This window comes from Rhinopithecus roxellana, chromosome 18, assembly GCF_007565055.1.
Source record: "Rhinopithecus roxellana isolate Shanxi Qingling chromosome 18, ASM756505v1, whole genome shotgun sequence".
Lineage (NCBI taxonomy): Eukaryota > Metazoa > Chordata > Mammalia > Primates > Cercopithecidae > Rhinopithecus > Rhinopithecus roxellana.
The window spans coordinates 91,867,744-91,885,937 of record NC_044566.1 but is presented as its reverse complement, the minus strand read 5'-3'; the positions used below and the strand labels follow the sequence as shown (position 1 = coordinate 91,885,937).

The 18,194-nt window shown below is 36.5% G+C and overlaps 1 protein-coding gene across 1 annotated transcript in view; it reads right to left on the bottom strand.

Annotated features, from left to right (window-relative positions):
- The window catches only part of NALCN (sodium leak channel, non-selective), a 229,742-nt gene that overhangs the window by 131,800 nt on the left and 79,748 nt on the right, over nt 1-18,194 (bottom strand). The window contains exon 7 of the mRNA XM_030922022.1: nt 2,867-3,004. Coding sequence (XP_030777882.1) covers nt 2,867-3,004 — 138 coding nt within the window. The remainder of the gene's footprint in view (nt 1-2,866; nt 3,005-18,194) is intronic.

Genomic DNA, 18,194 nt, shown 5'->3' with positions numbered 1-18,194 from the left:
ATTTTCTTTCACCTTTTAAAAACTCTGAAGTAGCGATGCACCTTATCCTCTATGTGTATAGTTTGTTTTTCTCTTTAGTGTTACACAAACTGAGTCTTCTTATGAATGCCAGAATGTTACATTTAGTGAAATATGTTTCAAAAATTGGAAAATGAATTAACATTAAAATTATCATAGTCATTGCCTGGCAGAAGAGGTATAGGGAAGGAGAGAAAGAAGGAAGAGTGGAAATTAATTCGGGAAGCGGCATTAATGATACCCTAATAAATGGTACTTTACTTGTATAAATTAAAAATATCTGAACATAATATAAATTTAACATTTATTAATATATGGCTTTACATGCACAAACCGTCTTATCTACACTTAAAAGGGTTCAGTTTTGGAGCTCTAAAACATCCTCAGAAATACAGGGTTAACTCGCAGATACCTGACAACCTTGGAAACTGGGTGTACTGTGAAGGATTATCCTCACTTTCTGATACAAACAGCAGAGAGGTCAGGAAAGTTATCTGATTCTTCAGAAATCAGATATCGAGTGACCAGCAGAGCTAGAACCTGAATCTGGATTTTTGGACTCCAATTTCGTAGTCTTGTACGACACCACATTTACCAAACTGTTCTCGTTAACATGTAGACGTCTGAATTCTCAATTGCCTTACAGACTTTTAAAAAAGTGTGAATAAAAGAACAAATTATTTCAATTTTCAGTTTTAACTTACAACTGTTTTTTGAAAATTGCAATTAAAAAAGTTAGAACAGATGTTTTGGGTAGACACTTAAATCAGTAAACGGAAAGAGTGGAATTAGAGATTGGTTTTCATCTTGTGCTCTGTGGATTCCTAAAGCCTCAGGTGAACCCCAGGAGTCCTTGGATGAACTTTAAGTGTTTTATAACCAATGCCATATTTTAGCCCATAAAGAAGATTTAAATTACCCGAGAAGGCTATATACCAGTTTTAATATTTTATTTTATCATATCAGTTACCCCAGTAGAATTTTCACTTGAAAAAATATTACTTTACTAAATAATTTAATAGGCTAGACTTTTTTCTTTCAGCTTTCATATTTTGCGCCTCTGATTTAAGAATCAAACGTATATTTGAGTGTGAAACATTTTCAGTGAGGAACATAAATGATTATGTTGCTTTATTAGGAAAACAATTAGGTTGATTACTATAAAATAATTATATTGATATTCCCTGACATAGATGATTTCAATCAAACCTATCCTGCATTTAAGCCACAATCAACAGTCTGAGCAATTCCGTAGTTTTAGAGTAACTTAAACACATAGTGCTTACTAAACTTAGTTGAACGCGTGAATGATGAGTAAACGAATGGATGAATGAATAAATGGCACAGGCTTAAAAGTCCTGGAAGGGAAGATGCAAAGACATCAGGGCTAAGTGTTGTGCAGACACCAGCACAGCCAGATCCGGCTCTGCAAGCCAGGCTTCCATTCCTGCTGCACAATGTTCCTGTCTTTTGTGAATGTTTAAAAAGTCAGCTCCATGTACAAAAAGGCCAGAATTATGTCTGTGCAGTTCTACTGTCTGAGTCCATGACTTCACACCATGTAACAATGCATTCTCATAAACTTTTCGGTGGACATGTCTTAGTTTGGAAAGCCTCTGTCTTTCTATAGCAAACACAACTTCTAAGCTATATCTAGTTTATCAAGGACTTATTTCATTCATGGATATTTACAATTAAAACTGACCTTAGAGATTATATGTACTTTGTTTTACATGAGTGATTCTTTGGCAGCAGTTTGACTTGACAATGACATTTTTCGTTATAATTAAACTTCATTATCCAGGGAAGCAGTAATTAAGTAGCTGCAAGACTAAGGGCCAGATCTAGATCAGACAGGCCTGGGAACACTCTGGTCATATTTACATTCCATGTGACATTGGATAAATCACTAAACTCTTCCGAGCCTCAGTTTTATCATCTGTTAACTGGGAATACTATCTAATTGGGTGTTCCAAAGATTAGCAATAATACGGTAAGATATTTTGTAACTGTAAGACATATTGCCAAAAACGATAGTAGTAGTTGTTTTTATTTCTTGTGTTCCTGATAAAGGGAAACATTTGAGTCCTCAACTTGGAACTTCTAACGTAATATTATAACTTAGGTTTGCTTCTTAAATATGAAAAAATTTATTACATAGAGATGTGCATTTGGTATTACATTCCTTCGTAAGCCATAGGCTGCATTTTGTAACCTTTTTTCTTTGTTTTTAATGGAAGTACATTGAAGAGAAAAATCTGCTTGTGTGACAGAAGTCGGTTCTTACTGGACTTTGGTATTCCATTTTCTTGTGCTTTTACAATATTTGCAGGGATGTGTTTTATTTTTTTCCATGTGTTTTTTTTTCAGTCGCACATAGCACAAAAACACTGTGCTGATTTCTAATTAACTGACTGCACCCTGAGGTCTACAGCTTCTGTCTTCAGTTTAATTACAGCTGTGAAGAGGATGCAGTGAAATTGAAGACAGTGTCTCTACATGAGAAAAAATAATAATAATGGAATTCCGGTTTGATCCTGAGATCATCTAGGTGTGAATGCTTGGGGATACTTAAATTGGTATGTAAATGTGAGATTTTCATTTTGTTCTGTCTTGTTTTCCCTCTTGCAAACACTGGTACCTGATGGAGAAAATTTCTAACCTAACAAATCAAGCAGTTCTTTGATGTGTAGAAACTTAGAATGGAAGGAGGGATCTCATCCAACCAGACTAGTCTGCATTAGTCCTTTGGCTCCCATTTTGAAATTGACCCAATAGGCCAAATATCTGTTGATGCTCATCCCATTATAAAATCCAAGATATAATTGAAAAGAAATGCTAAACTCACCAGAGTGGCAAAAAGGTGATAGAGAATGAAATAGATGGCAACTACAGGTGCCCACATATGTCCCACAGCATTTAGAGTTTGGTCCATTACGTCCACCCATCCTTCCTGGGTGAGGATCTGGAACATGGACATAAATGCCTAAGAGGAAAAGAACAAAGGTATTACACACTAGCTTTAGGCTTGCATACAACTTCAAATTAGTATGTGATGTTTGAAGACTTTGATCTCAATATTGTTGATTTTTATCTGATTGATCAGGGCAAGAACAGTCTTGATTCAACACATAGGAAAGATATGAGACTAAAGATCTTAAAAATGTTATATTTAACTATTTGATGTGGAATAAGAAAATAATTACCCTGAATTAAAATTAGTTTTGTTGGCAGTAAATACTGTTGAGCAAAATAGAAACAAATTCAAGATCTTTGATTTTTGCTGTTAATTTTTTTCCTTTCAGCAAGCTATCTAACATTTTCAACAGATTACTTTTTTTTGTTCCTGCTGCTAAGAGAAACTTATTTTTATAGTGAATTACATTTGTCTAAAGCATATAAAAGAGCAATAACCTTAATTTTATTTTTATAGTACCCATCTATCATATTATTTTAGCTATCATATTAAAAACACGTGACTCTTTAAAAAATAAATATTTCTAAGTGATATTGCCACACTGAACAGCTTAAAGAGAAACACATTCTTCATGATTTTAAAAAAGTTTCAAGGCACAGGGGCAAGATCACAGAAGAAACCAAGACCAAAAAAACAAAAAAATAAAGAAAGAAATAAAAAATAGAGCATTCCAACAAAAGCCAGCCAAGCTAAAAGTCTCATAGTCTTTCTGCCAAGATCTTTGACTAGTTTCATTCTTACATATTTTTCTAATTAAATATATGTGTATCCATGAATCTCCAACTCATGTATCCTATACACGTTAGTAGTCAATAAATACTTTTTAATGAGACTATGATGATATCCGGAACAAGTTGCCCATTGGAATCTAGTGACTCTTTAAAAACATCTTTACAGGCTTAAGTACAATAAAGACACACATTGAATTCTCGGACATTGGGATTCCAATAAATAAAGTCCAGGATAATGCAAAGATGGACTGAGACCAAGACAGAAACCCAGTTACACTAGACTAGAGGACCTAAAGATAGACCTAATCTGGTAAAGATGATCTCATCTGATTCCTTTTTTTTTCTTTTTTTTGAAGATAAGGAAAATGATGCTCACAGATGCCAAGTGATTATCCCAAAGTCACTCTATTAGTTTCTGGCACGAATAGAAGTAGCACTAGGCATTAGGACTCCAAAGTGAGTACTTTTCCAAAAAGTGCATCCTGCATTCAGTGAAGTCTACCCAGGATCTACGCAGGCATAATTACATAGTAATCTGAGTATACTTTTCACACTTGATCTTAGCCAAAAGGCTGAGAAGCAACCTAAGGGCAATTTCCTTCAGTAAAGGGTAATAAACTTTCTTAGAAGTACACTGTTCAAGGCCCAGAACACAGTGGACCTATTTGAAAAAGGAGCAATTAATTGGTAAATGAACCACGAACTAGAAGATAAGTTCTTCCACTTACCCTTTGTCTGTGTGCAAAGTAATTATCTTTACCTTGAGTTGATTTCTCTATAATCTCATTGTCTTACAAAGTGTTTTGTTCATGAAAATATGAAGTATGTTGTTATTGATTCTTGACCCCAGCACCACCAAGGGCAATAGACTATTTTTCCTGCCATGGTACCCAAGAGACGGCCACTCTCTGCAAAAAGTATTCCTTCTAAAATTGCTTTTGAGAATTTTTCAACACATCACTATCCTTATTTCAGAAGTTATCACTGAGGGCAATTATTTGTTTCCTGTATTTTTTTCTCTTGAATATTTATTGTATCCAAAGGTGAGGAACACAAATTCCAAAGATGATTTCCATAAAAATATGAGATTGCTGTATTTTTTTAAATGAAGGTGTCAGTGTGAAAACATGTACATATCCTAAAGATTCAACAGCACTAGGTGAAGAGTCAAAATGCCTGCCAGTATAAAAGAAATTTCACTGGACATGGCTTTCTTTCCCCAAAAGCAGCAGAACAGCTCATGATGAAGCCCAACAGATTTATTTTGGAATCTGGAGACTAAAAATGTAGGTGCACCTTTCAGCTGTCTTGGGCATGAACCAGCTGATGTTTTTTTCATCTGCTGCATTACATTTGATCAACAGCTATTATGTGGTCAGTAGATGCTTGGGAACGTGGAGCTATGGGATTGTAATCTGTTGTCGTGAGATAAGTGATGTGGGCAAGAATGCTGGGGTTATCCTCTTTTCATTTCAGAGTCTCAGGAGAAAAAAAATCTAATTTCCACACAGCTCAACCACCTGAAAGCTCGTATTGTGAGATGCACTAAATTATATTTGCGAACAAAGCTTTTTGTGACAATGGGATCTGTGTATTTCTAGCTGCTGAAATGAATAAACCAATGAAGGTAGTGCCAACAAATACTTCTATTAGAGGCTGAAAATTAACTTGTGTCCTGCTTGAAGGGTGCCTTATCAGTTTTGTGGAGATTTTTATCCAGAAATTTAAATTCAAATGATAGCGTGCTTGAGCTAGTGACTCAAGTGCACTTACTGACTTACATTGTCCATAGGGCCTCTGCTCTTTATTTATTCAAACAGGGATTATTAGTGGCTCCTAAAGGTCTGATGCATTGGGGATCGAGCGGAGTAAGACATGGTTTTTTTCCCTTAAGAACTGTATAATCAAGAGGGGAAGAAAAAGATGAACAGGATCAATTCTCAAAAAGGAAGAATATTGGCCGCCTATAATCCCAGCACTTTGGGAGGCCAAGGTGGGCAGATCACTTGAGGTCAGGAGTTCCAGACCAGCTGGCCAACAAGGTGAAATCCCATCTCTACTAAAAATACAAAAGTTAGTTAGGTTTGGTGATGGGCACCTGTAATCCCAGCTACTTGGGAGACTGAGGCAGAAGAATTGCTTGAACCTGGGAGGTGGAGGTTTCAGTGAGCTGAGATTGTGCCATTGCACTCCAGCCTGGGCAAAAGAGCAAGACCCCATCTCAAAAGAAAAAAGAAAATAAAAAGAAAGGGAAGAATATTAACTAAGGTGTGTAAGCAAAATACGGTAAAACTACTGAGGGGCAACAGAGAAGAGCCAATTTAGTCCTCTTGGGTGAATCAAGAAAAGTTTTGGGAAAATAAGAGCAACTGACCTCAGTAATGCAGAGAAGTAGAGTTTCAGTGGAAAGAAGGCAGAGAGGAAGGTGTTTCTCTGAACTACCTATTAGCATGTTTTTCCATTTTTCTGCCCTGGTTTTCTTTACTGGTTTTATTTTATTTACTGGTTTTCTTTTTATTTTCTTTACTGGTTTCCACCAACTCTTTACAAATTAAGAAAACCCATCTTTTATCTGCCATGTATGTTCAAATGCATTTTCCCCTATACATTTCTTATATTTTTGCAAAGATCAGTTTTACATTTCAGTGTGGTCTAATTTGTCATTCCTTGTAAGTGTTTTTATTTTGCTTAAAAAGACTTCTCTCACTGCATGATTAGACAGAAATTTACCCGTGGTTTTATGCAGTAGTTTTACACTTTCCTTGTTTTATTATTTTAAACATGTTGAACCTGAAGTGGCTGTTTAAATCAGTTTAAGTCTGAAATTTATTTTGGTATAAGTAATGAGACAGGAATTTTTTGTTTTCACTTCTGATGGTGTTATGCCTATCCCTATTTAAGATTTCTTGATTTATCCACTTCAGATACAGACTTCTGCTATGATATGTGAAGATTTCATTCAGCCACAACACCTCTCCCCACTTCCCTTAACCACTCCTAAATTTGTATGTAAATCTCTATTTCTTTTTCCATCAAACTAGAAAGACTTGACCCCTTCCAGTGTGAGATGAAGTTATTACACTGCCGCCTGTCAGGTCACCTTTTCTCTCTGCTTTCATTTTCCATCTTGTGTCATGTATACATTTACATCCTGAAGTTTGACTCGCTCTCTCTCTCTCTATATATATATATATATAATTTTTTTTTTTTTTTTTTTTTTGAGACGGAGTCTCACTCTGTTGCCCAGGCTGGAGTGCAGTGGTGCCACCTCACTGCAAGCTCCCCCTCCGGGGTTCACGCCATTCTCCTCCCTCAGCCTCCCGAGTAGCTGGGACTAGAGGCACCCGCCACCACACCCGGCTAATTTTTTTGTATTTTTAGTAGAGATGGGGTTTCATCATGTTAGCCAGGATGGTCTCAGTCTTCTGACCTCGTGATCTGCCTGCCTCAGCCTACCAAAGTGCTGGGATTACAGGTGTGAGCCACAGCACCTGGCCAGACAATATTTACATTTGTTTTTTCTATTGTAATTGGGTCGTCTGTGCTTCTCAGCAAGATGACAAGCAACATGTTGATAGTCAATGTTTCCTATGAAAACATTGCTCACTGTTGGTCCAGGTAATGTTCTAAAATTACACTTCCCCCTCCAAGACTCTGATATACTGACATGTAAGGTATTAGACAGTAAATGGTCAAGGATAAATGGAACCTTTCTTACTTTCCATTAATTGCTCAGAATCTGGGCCAATTTAACTCACGCTATTTGAGCCATTGTTAATGCAATTTTTGGTTTGGTTTGGTTTTTGCTGAGATTTTCTGTTTCTCACATGTCCTATTGGGAAAATAAATATATTCTTTCTTTCTTCTACCTCAAGTAGCTTCCATATTCTCAGGCATTACACTTATCATGCAGAATAAACCCTTCTTACTATTCTACAGATGTTCTTCTTTAAACCTTCAATTGCCCAGAAACCATTTGATTCTTACTATCATAGATAGTGTTCTTGAGGTCCTCTCACTACCTGTTCTAATTGGAACTAATTTCTTTCCAGAGTGGTTCCACAGTTGCCATAATTTCCACTTTTAACAGTATTATCTAGATCTTTTCTTCTTTCTAATACAGTGGCAGAGAATTATTCCAAATATCTCATCCCACTCAGTGTCCTTTTTCAATTTATCAATAGGTTTTCTTCTCTGTGTTTTACTGTCTCAGTAATGAGGACAGGGGTAACAGGGAGAGAAGTATTAGCTGAGGCTGTGTATGGACAATTATGCTTGAAATATCAGACTTCAGATATTTCTTCAATTCAGGTAGATTCAGGCAATCTTTATTGCAGCCAGAACTAATCAGTCCTAAGTGTTCACTTCCCCAAACTCACTGGCCTCACTCCAGCCATCATTCCCACTCCACTGACTCCAGGTGAGGGAGAAGTCAATGTCCTCCTGTTGGTTTTGGTTCTCTATATGGGCGAATAGGACAACTCCTGGGGCTTTCGACACCCCTCTTCATCCTGAGCCTCCTGTACTCTTGAACCTTCTGCTTTCATCTCTTCATATTTTCATTATGTTGCATTTTTGTAGCAGAATGGGAGATGATTCATTTTCAAAAGGTATGATATTTTGCCTTCACTCTCAAGCCTTCTCAGCTGAAAAAAATAAAAATGGTGGGCTCTAGTGGATTATTTTGCCTCTGGAATAAGTGGCTTCTACCCGTAAGTGGTTCTTATCACTTTCCAGGGCTCTGCATAGCCCCTTGGCCAGAAACTTCACAGATTGGAGGATCTGAGTATAAGATTTAGTGCTTTTCCAACTTTTTTTCTTCTTAATTTCTTCTTCTAGAAGACAGTCTTAAGGGAGGAGCCTAGAGTGTTCTAGGCTCTCTCTCATTCTCTTCTCCTCGTTCGTCTTTCTCTTCTTTTCTTTCCTCCTAGCTGCTTTTCAAAGAAAACGACATGAGCCAGGAGCGGTGGCTCAAGCCTGTAATCCCAGCACTTTGGGAGGCCGAGACGGGTGGATCACGAGGTCAGGAGATCGAGACCATCCTGGCCTACACGGTGAAACCCCCGTCTCTATTAAAAAATACAAAAAACTAGCCGGGTGAGGTGGCGGGCGCCTGTAGTCCCAGCTACTCGGGAGGCTGAGGCAGGAAAATGGCATAAACCCGGGAGGCAGAGCTTGCAGCGAGCCGAGATCATGCCATTGCACTTCAGCCTGGGTGACAGAGCGAGACTCCGTCTCAAAAAAAAAAAAAAAAAAAAAAAAAGAAAACAGCATGAAATTGTAGCTCTTCCTTACTGCGGTTATGCTGGTGTAATTTTCTCAGGTCATTTTATTCATTTCCTTAGGTTTTAGGGGCAGAGAAGTGGGTAATTTTGCCCTATTTTTCTATTTTACCCCTCAAGTCCAAACCTATACACATAAGTAGGGGTAAACAACTGTGTTTATAAGTGCTATTTTGTTTGCTGCTAGTAACATCATCACATATTAAACATCACTATACAGGTCAATCACTGTTAATACTGCAGATGCCTCCCTGCTGATAACTGCACCAGGGATGAATAGTTTACTTAAGAATGGTCCAGTTTGCTATGAGGTAATCAGGACCAAGCAACCCTACCCTGCCAGGGAAGAATTAAGTAAATCAAAAGCATCTCCAGTGAATTTCAATGGAAAGCTATGAAGAAAAATCAGATTGCCAACAGTAGACTCTGGAAGTGAACAAATGAATGGAGATCAGCCACGCAGTTGAGTGGGGCAACAAAAGGGAAATTACAAAGTCAAAGTTGCCAGCACATTGATGTCCCCAGGAATCAGTCTCTGCACGAACAGAATTTAAGTGGAAAAGAAAACGTATTGAATAAACAGACTGCAATGATTTTCATCTAATGGAGAAGAAAGATTTTGAAAACCGTAAGCTGAGTTCAGGTCTTCTTTCTAATTAGACTGTATCATCTTCCTTGGATATATGAGAACAGGGTGAGAACCACAGAGTAGAGGGTGAAAGCACAACAGGAGAGTGTGAGGAAGAGAAATGTCACAGGGATGCTCCAGGTGAAAACACAGAGAAAAGCGGTACACTAGAGCCACAAAATCCAATGCCAGCCCTTTGCATGCTCCTTTGCTGGTTTCTCCTCAATTTCCTAACATCTAAATGTTGCAGAGCTTCAGGGCTTGACCTCAGATCTTTTCTTATATCTCAGTACTCCCTACCTGCTTGATCTCATCCATTATAATGCCTTTAAATCCCATGTATGCACTGATGACTTCTGCAGTTGTATTTCCAGTCCCACCTTCAGAATCAACTCCACATTTTCACTTGGACAGATGTTAGATAACAGGAATCTCAAGTATGTGATGTCTCATATTAAACTCCTCATGCCCCACTTTCAAACCTGTTCTTTCTGCACTCCTTCCTAGCCAAGAAAATGGCAAATCCATTCTTCAAGTTACTCAGGCCAATGACCCTGAAGACATCTTTGGTTCATCTCATTTCCTCACATCCTACATCCAATCTTTCAGGAAATCCTGCTAAATTCAACCTTAGTCCTTGCTTCCAGTTCTGCATTTGTCCCCGATCTTCCTTGATATTACTACTAAAACAGAAAACAGTTTTCCCCTAAGTGCCCTCACATTTTGGTGCTGTAATTTCTGGTTATAAGTTGAGATTAAGAGCATTGGATAAAAACAAGACCACCAAAGAGGGAAGAAAGGAGGATAAGCAAAAGCCTCTATAGCTTCTCTTTTGTTCCTAGCACCCCTTAAACATCAACATAGGTGGGCTAGGCCACATTGCCTCCACCAGGCTTCCCACAGAGCCACTGAGTACCCATGCCACAGGGTCATGGCAAAGCCAGATCATCAATAGCAGAAGATCCTTTTCTCTCTCAAGCCCTAAGGACTCATTTCTGACCCTAAATATCTCTAATAGACTTCCTTAGAGTTAGGTGAAGGCAAAGCAAGGGTATTTTCCTAGGCTGAAATAAACAGGCTGAAAGATCTTGCAAAGGAGTTTTAAGCCCTTAAAAATATCAGGGATGACCTTTGAAATTTGATGACTCAATGCATATTTTGGTATTTTAGTATGTGTGGATATCAATTTAAGTTAAAACATAGTCAGATATTCAGAAAAAGTAGAATGGTTAAACATTTTGGGTTTTGGTCAAAATAGAGTAAGTAGAATATATAGTACTATCCCTTTGCTGTATCTATATGCCTATACAGATAGACCTATATGCTATATCCCAAGCACATAGATATGATTTTGTGTGCATATAAATGCTTGAAAGTGTATACAATAAACCTGTAGCTCTCAGGACTGGAATGGAAAGGACTAAGGAACTAGGGAAGGGGTCTATACTATTTTTTTTAACTTTTAAAAAAAATAGGTTTTTGGCCGGGCGCGGTGGCTCGAGCCTGTAATCCCAGCACTTTGGGAGGCCGAGATGGGCGGATCACGAGGTCAGCAGATCGAGACCATCCTGGCTAACACGGTGAAACCCCGTCTCTACTAAAAATACAAAAAACTAGCCGGGCGAGGTGGCGGCGCCTGTAGTCCCAGCTACTCGGGAGGCTGAGGCAGGCGAATGGCGTAAACCCCGGAGGCGGAGCTTGCCGTGAGCTGAGATCCGGCCACTGCACTCCAGCCTGGGCGACAGAGCGAGACTCCGTCTCAAAAAAAAAAAAAAAAAAAGAAATAGGTTTTCGAGATACAATTTGCATACCATAAAGTTAACCTTTTAAAGTGTACAATTAAGTGGATTTTAGTTTATTCACAGGGTTGTGCAACCATTACCACTATCTAATTTAAGAACATTCTTTTTATCCCAAAAAGCTACACACTTGTTAGCAGTCATTCCCCATTCCTCCCTTTGGAAATCAATCATCTACTTTCTGTCTCTATGGCTTTTTGTATTCTGGATGTTTTCTATAAATGGAATCAGGCAATATGTGGCCAGGGTTCATCCATGTTGTAGTATGCATTGGAACTTCATTCCCTTTTGTTGCCAAATAATATTTTATTAATGGATATACCACATTTTATCTATTTATCAGTTGATATTTGGGTTGTTTCTACCTTTTGGTTATTAAGAATAATGCTGTTATGAACATTTGTATACAAGTTTTTGTGTAAACATATGTTTTGATAAATTACTTTTGGTTTGATACTTTTTTAAATGTTTGTACTAAAATCATGTAAAATGTACATTTTTTCATTTAAAAATATATACACTAAAAATGTTAAAATGTGGTGGGGAATACAACTAGTACCATCCACATATAACTTTGATTTTACAACATAATTTGTATCTACTTTTTAAACCTTTAACTGGTTTCAAGAACTCTTTCTCTACAAAAAAAGTTGCTTTCAAAATAAAATCCACTTGACAATTTATATAGTAGCTCAACCTTTTTAGTGAGAGAGTCCCTGTTATGTCTTCCTATAAGACAGCCCTTAAATAGAAGACTTGCCTCGATGGTACTCACTGAGTGTAAAAGCGACATCTCTTCTGCTTTTAATTCCCTTAATGATTCACCTACTGAGTCTCCTTGTTTCTTTTTTTCCCAAACAGCAATAACTAGAATAATTTTATCTTCAGAAAAACCCACTGACTTCATAATCTGTTAATATTTTGTTTTATTATTCCTTTGATTTAAAACTTACTTATCTATTCAAAGCTTCAGCAATTTTTAGGATAATATTAATATACAGTAAATGTTGGACATATCTAATGTTGGGGTTACATTTCTAAAAAGTATATTGGTTGGCAAAGTCATAACTGACAGGATGAAGATCTTATGGAGAATTAGAGGTTAAGGAAAACCAATGAAAACGACATGAAATGTGTTTAAAATCCCACGGTAAATAAAAGCTCCCAGAGCCACAACTTACTGTGGCTAAACTAAATTGTACCTAAATACAAATACTGTGGATTTGGAATTTGCAGTAAAATATAGTACTGTTTGTTAAAGCCATTGACCACAGCTATTTCTTTATTTCAAATCCCTCCAATTCAGTCCCACTCTTCCCAGTTCTTCAAATTCCATCTCTGTTTTTTTTTGTTTGTTTGTTTTTGTTGTGTGTGTGTGTGTGTGTGTGTGTGTGTGTGTGTGTGTGTGTGTGTGTGAAACCGTCAGGAAAAATATCAATTCCTAGGTGAATCCGATGCTCCATGGCTGCACCGAGCCATCCAGCTGCCCTGTGGAGAGCGCTATATCCCAGGGAAATGGGTTCCCTCCTCACACAGCCTCCAAAGGGACTTCGACATTGCCAGCAAAGCTTCTGCTCCCATTGGTACATGTGCCTATCAGTCAGGAGCTTTTCAAAGCTTCTCCCCCTGGTATAACTTCAGCCACCTCCATCACTGCTCTCTCTAAAGAGATCACCTTTCTAGAAGGAACGGCTGAGGGACCGCGTTTAAGATACAGATTGAATCGCTGAGTATGCAGACCAGGATGCTCTGTAAGCCGCCAGATCAGTGAGGCCAAGAACCAAATACCCAGCCTCTGCTTTCATAGGGTCTGAGTCTAAGTCACTGACTGACTTAATGGCTTTGGGTAAAACATGCAGCCGTCCTGAGACCAGTCTTCCTCAAATATGCAATCCCAATGTCACCCGAAGATTGTTTTGAAAATCAAAATAACATATATGTGAATACTTTAAAAATAATAAAGCATTATATAAAGAATAGTTTAAATAATAATTTTGAAATCTGCCTTAAAAATATTGTCCCAAGGAAAAGCAACTTCTCTCCCACTGGTTGAATTCCAGAATTCCTATGTATTCTTTTTTTCTTTTCTTTTCTTTTTTTTTTTTTGAGACAGTTTCACTCTTGTCACCCAGGCTGGAGTGCAATGGCATGATCTCGGCTCACTGCAACCTCCACCTTCCAGGTTCAAATGATTCTCCTGCCTCAGTCTCCTGAGTAGCTGGGATTATACAGTGCCTACCACCACACCTGGATGATTTTTGTATTTTTTAGTAGAGACGGGGTTTTGCCATGTTGGTCAGGCTGGTCTTGAACTCCTGACCTCAGGTAATCCACCCGCCTCAGCTTCCCAAAGTGCTGGGATTACAGGAATGAGCCACTGTGCCTGGCCCAGAATTCCTATGTATTCTTTATGACTTAAAATGTTTTGTCATATATGGTGTGATTCCATTTTTATAAAGTTCAAAAATCATACAGGATAAACAATTTTTTAAGAAATTTCTTTTAGATACATAATTTTGAAAGTTTGACAGTGTTTTCAAAGACATTATTTCCTTTCATCTTTGAAGTACACAATACATATCTTCCAGCTATAAAGGTCTACTATTCTATGATCTATTGATAACGGCAGCCAATTGGAAATTTTTTTTTTAATAATATACTTTCCAGTCTATTTTTCCAAGCCAGATTTTACCTATAAAAGTTAAACAAAGAGGTTACAGTGGCTTGTTACTAATAGGTGCTATGAATTGCCTTTTGGTGCTGTCAACTCATCAGGGTCTTCTATGGAATCAACAGTAAAAATTGCAGAGTTGGCAAATTTACTGAAGATAAGGAGGCAAGTGAATTAAGTGCTTTGCTCTATGACTTAAGTCATCACATGATGGGATGTTAAAACACAATGGAACACTAACTGAATTTTGGTGTAGGGTCTTGCTCTGGGGAGTTTAATTATGAGTGACTTTTAAATGATAAAGTTTTCGTACCTATTTTTATATATCTCTCTCTACGTATGAACTCTTTTGAAGTTAGAGATCTGTTGAAGTCAATTACCTTTCTGTTAATAGAACTGAGGCATTTTAAATATCAATATATCTGTAAAATAATTCCTTATTCCTTGTGATTTCGGAGGAAACAAAGTTGAAACTGGTGGTTTCAATTAATTCTGTGACTGCCTTTTATGTTGGCAAGGAAGACCAAGTAGTTCTTTTTTCAAAATGAACCCACATTATTTATTGTGCTTTTACAATTCCCAAAATATGCTTGTTGCCAAGCATTCCACTTAAATGAACAGAGAGAGAGGAGAAAAAAACTGTTTATTGTTCAAATTTTAGATGACTAAGGAAAAGTCTCACTGAATCTAGACTAATGTAATTGGCCTTAAATGTCAAAATGAGCTTGAACATAATTAGAAGCAAAGCAGACATCAGAATATTATGCCCATTCCAGCAGCAAATTACTTAAGTAGAATCTACACTTAAATATAATTTCAAGAGTAAAAGAAAAAAAATAACAGAAGCACATTGGCAAAAACCAGCGAATCTTTTTGCTAGTTATGAAAATATACATAGGTATGTCCAATTGTCTCTTTCCTTGGCTATGCTTGGGTTAACTTTTATGTATTATACCATAAATGACAACTGGACAAGATCATGAATTTGTACGAGGATTTCATTGCAGCTAAAATGAAATGATATGAGAACAGGCACTGAACCAGGACTAGCATTTGTATGGTGCTTTGCAGTTCCACAGTAGTTGCCCATTATTTAATATAATCTTAGCAATGACCCTGTGAAGTGATTAGTGTAGGTATAATGGCCCCTATTGCAGATGGAGAGCTGAAGTACACAGGGTTTAAATCATGAACTCCAGCTTACAGGTAGCAAATAGTGTTGCTTAGTATCCAGTCTGAGATCTCTTGACTTTGATTTTCTGCTGTCCTTTGGGTGTTGCAGGTAACAGACATTAAACATCTAATAATTACTGATCCCTTTCCATTATTAAAATGAATAACACAAACAATATACATGCATATTCTCAGCAATATCTAAAAATTTTAATCCTCTTTTTTCTAGCATAGTCCTGGGTACCTATCTTGCACTCCATATAATGCTTGGCTGATTAATGAAAAATAGATATCCTCAAGTATTTTTCACTCTTTGCTAAAATAAGCTCTACGGATTAACATTTTTTACATATGAACACACATACCCTTTTTATTTTTATGAAAATATAAAATTACAAAATATATTTTAATAAAAATATTTCAGTAATTTGAGACTTAAAGTTCCTGCATTAGAAATATTTATTTTAAGGAAAAATATCAAGATCAACTGAATGAACTTATATTTTACTCCTGACAATCTTTCTTGCAGAGCATGGTATTTTTAGTTGAAAGGTATACTTCCCACTGGTTATGTTAAAATAATTTTGAACTGCAACGGTCTAGCTGACAACAAACAGCTGTGAAAATGAGACCTGGAGATTTATGCAAATGGGGGACTTTTGAATTAATGCTCTTCATGGAACAGACTGTCAAATTTCTTGGAGTACTTATGACCTATTTCTTAATAAGACATTTTGCTAATGTCAGCCACGTTAAATTTTTGTAATGTAAATTATGCATTTCACTGGCAAATATGTGCTACAAAATTGTACGTGAAATTGATATTTTCATTTCATTGCAATGATAATTTACTAATATATACAAAACAGTGCTCCAAAAAACATGGATGTATGCCCCATTGTTAAATGGAGGATTAATTAAAAATATTTCCGTAACTATAACAGCACAGAATCTACATAGGAAATTTCACTATGTTCTCTTATTCATTTGTATAACTATGCTCAGGAATAAGATTTTTCTATTTAGCTTTAAATAGAAAGCAGCTTTGGTCAGAGAAATGCTTATGTTTTGCATATTAAAATAAACAACACTTCAGACATGGAGTTTGCCTGGCTATTGTTCCTCTCTTTACAAATGTGGAAATGTGACTATTATTTTCTCTGCTCATTTCCTCATGCCCAATACTTAATTTTTAGAAGTCTTAAATCTGAGATTTTGTAAAATCTCACCCAATTCCTGCTGTTCTTCCTCCCTGTATCTTTCTCTTATCATGTGAAAAAGTAAACTGTGCAATCAACTTTGATTTCTCATATGTCTGCGCTAAGTTCACAAATAAAGAGCTTTAGCAAAAATGATGTGGTCTTTTGCAGATATAAATTTCAAAGCCACACTTCTAACAGTGCTTATTTAGTACTTTAATACCTTAAAAATTAACTTGATAGCTGTTTATGGATAAACACTTAATTGAAATTATTTGACTTTAATAAAACATTTTACAAGTCAAAAACCTAAATTAGTTTTATTGTAAATATAACTAGCATATCCGTGTGTGTGTGTGTGTGTGTGTGTGTGTATTTTCTTTCTTTTAGACATGTACTTGCCATTTTAAAAAATGTTTTTTTCTCATTGATGTTTAACTATAAATTAAGGTTTTATAACTATCAATCAACCTGTTTCCACTTGTGAAGATTTTCATAGTAAAATATCTGGAAATACCAAAATATATGAAGAATAAGATAATTCAAACAGGTTTCATATATACACACACACACACACACACACATAACAGGAATGTATATATATTGTTTTATAATTTAAACATTCTATCAGTTTGTTTCTAGGCATATAAATGTACTCGAATCAAAATTGAATTCAGCTGCCAATATAGTTTCATACAATTTTTAAAAATATTTTATCATCACCATTTCTCTCACTCATGACTTACATCACGAATTAGTCTACAAAAATATAGTTTTGATAACTGTATGATAAACCACTATATATCAAAATTTATTGAGTCATTCTACTATGGTTGGACAGAAAAATTATTTCAAAATTTTCAAAACATTAAATAATGCAACAAAAGCGTTTTTTGAAGATCTTTGTAGGCATCGCAGGTTACTTAGGAGAGATTTCTATAAATGCAATTACAAGGTCAAAGGATAAGATGCTTGTTAGTGTCATTTTATATAATAAAAAACCAATTCCCAGAGAAGTTACACAAATTTTCACCGTCACATGCAACGTATCACAGTGTCTGGGCTTCCTTGCCAGCAGGGTGCATTGTCGATAACAAAAACCAAATATAGCAAATAAATCTTGCCCATTTGACATTTTCTTACTGAAATGGTAAGTTAAAGCTGTATTTCACATTTTCCTTTGTTTAAAAAATAATTTTGGTGGTTATTTTTGGCTTGTTTAAAAGTTCAAATTCATTCTTCTTTGTAACTGCTTTTATTCTTTTAGGCTTAGGTGGTCTTTGACTATCCAATATTAAGATTTTCTTTTTGTTCTCTACATTTTCATTCTTTAAATATCCTTGCTCTAATTAATCAAGAAAATGTCTTGATACATAATATGAGAGGGCATTAGTATTCCCAACGTAACTTGTTTAACGAGTCTTTTAATCATTCATTGTGATACTTTGTTAATATTGTTTGAGTGAATATATGGTGATATGGTTTGTATGTGTGTCCTTTCCAAATCCCATGTTGAAATGTGATCTCCAGTGTTGGAGGTGGGGCCTGGTGGGAGACGTTTAGGTCACGGGGCAGATCTCTCACAAATGGCTTGGTGCTGTCTATGATAACAAGTGAGGTCTTGCTCTAAGCTCTAAATTCACGGGAGATCTGGTTGTTTGAAAGAGTTGGCACCTCCTCCTCTCTCTTTTGTTTCTGTTCTCGCCATGTGAAACT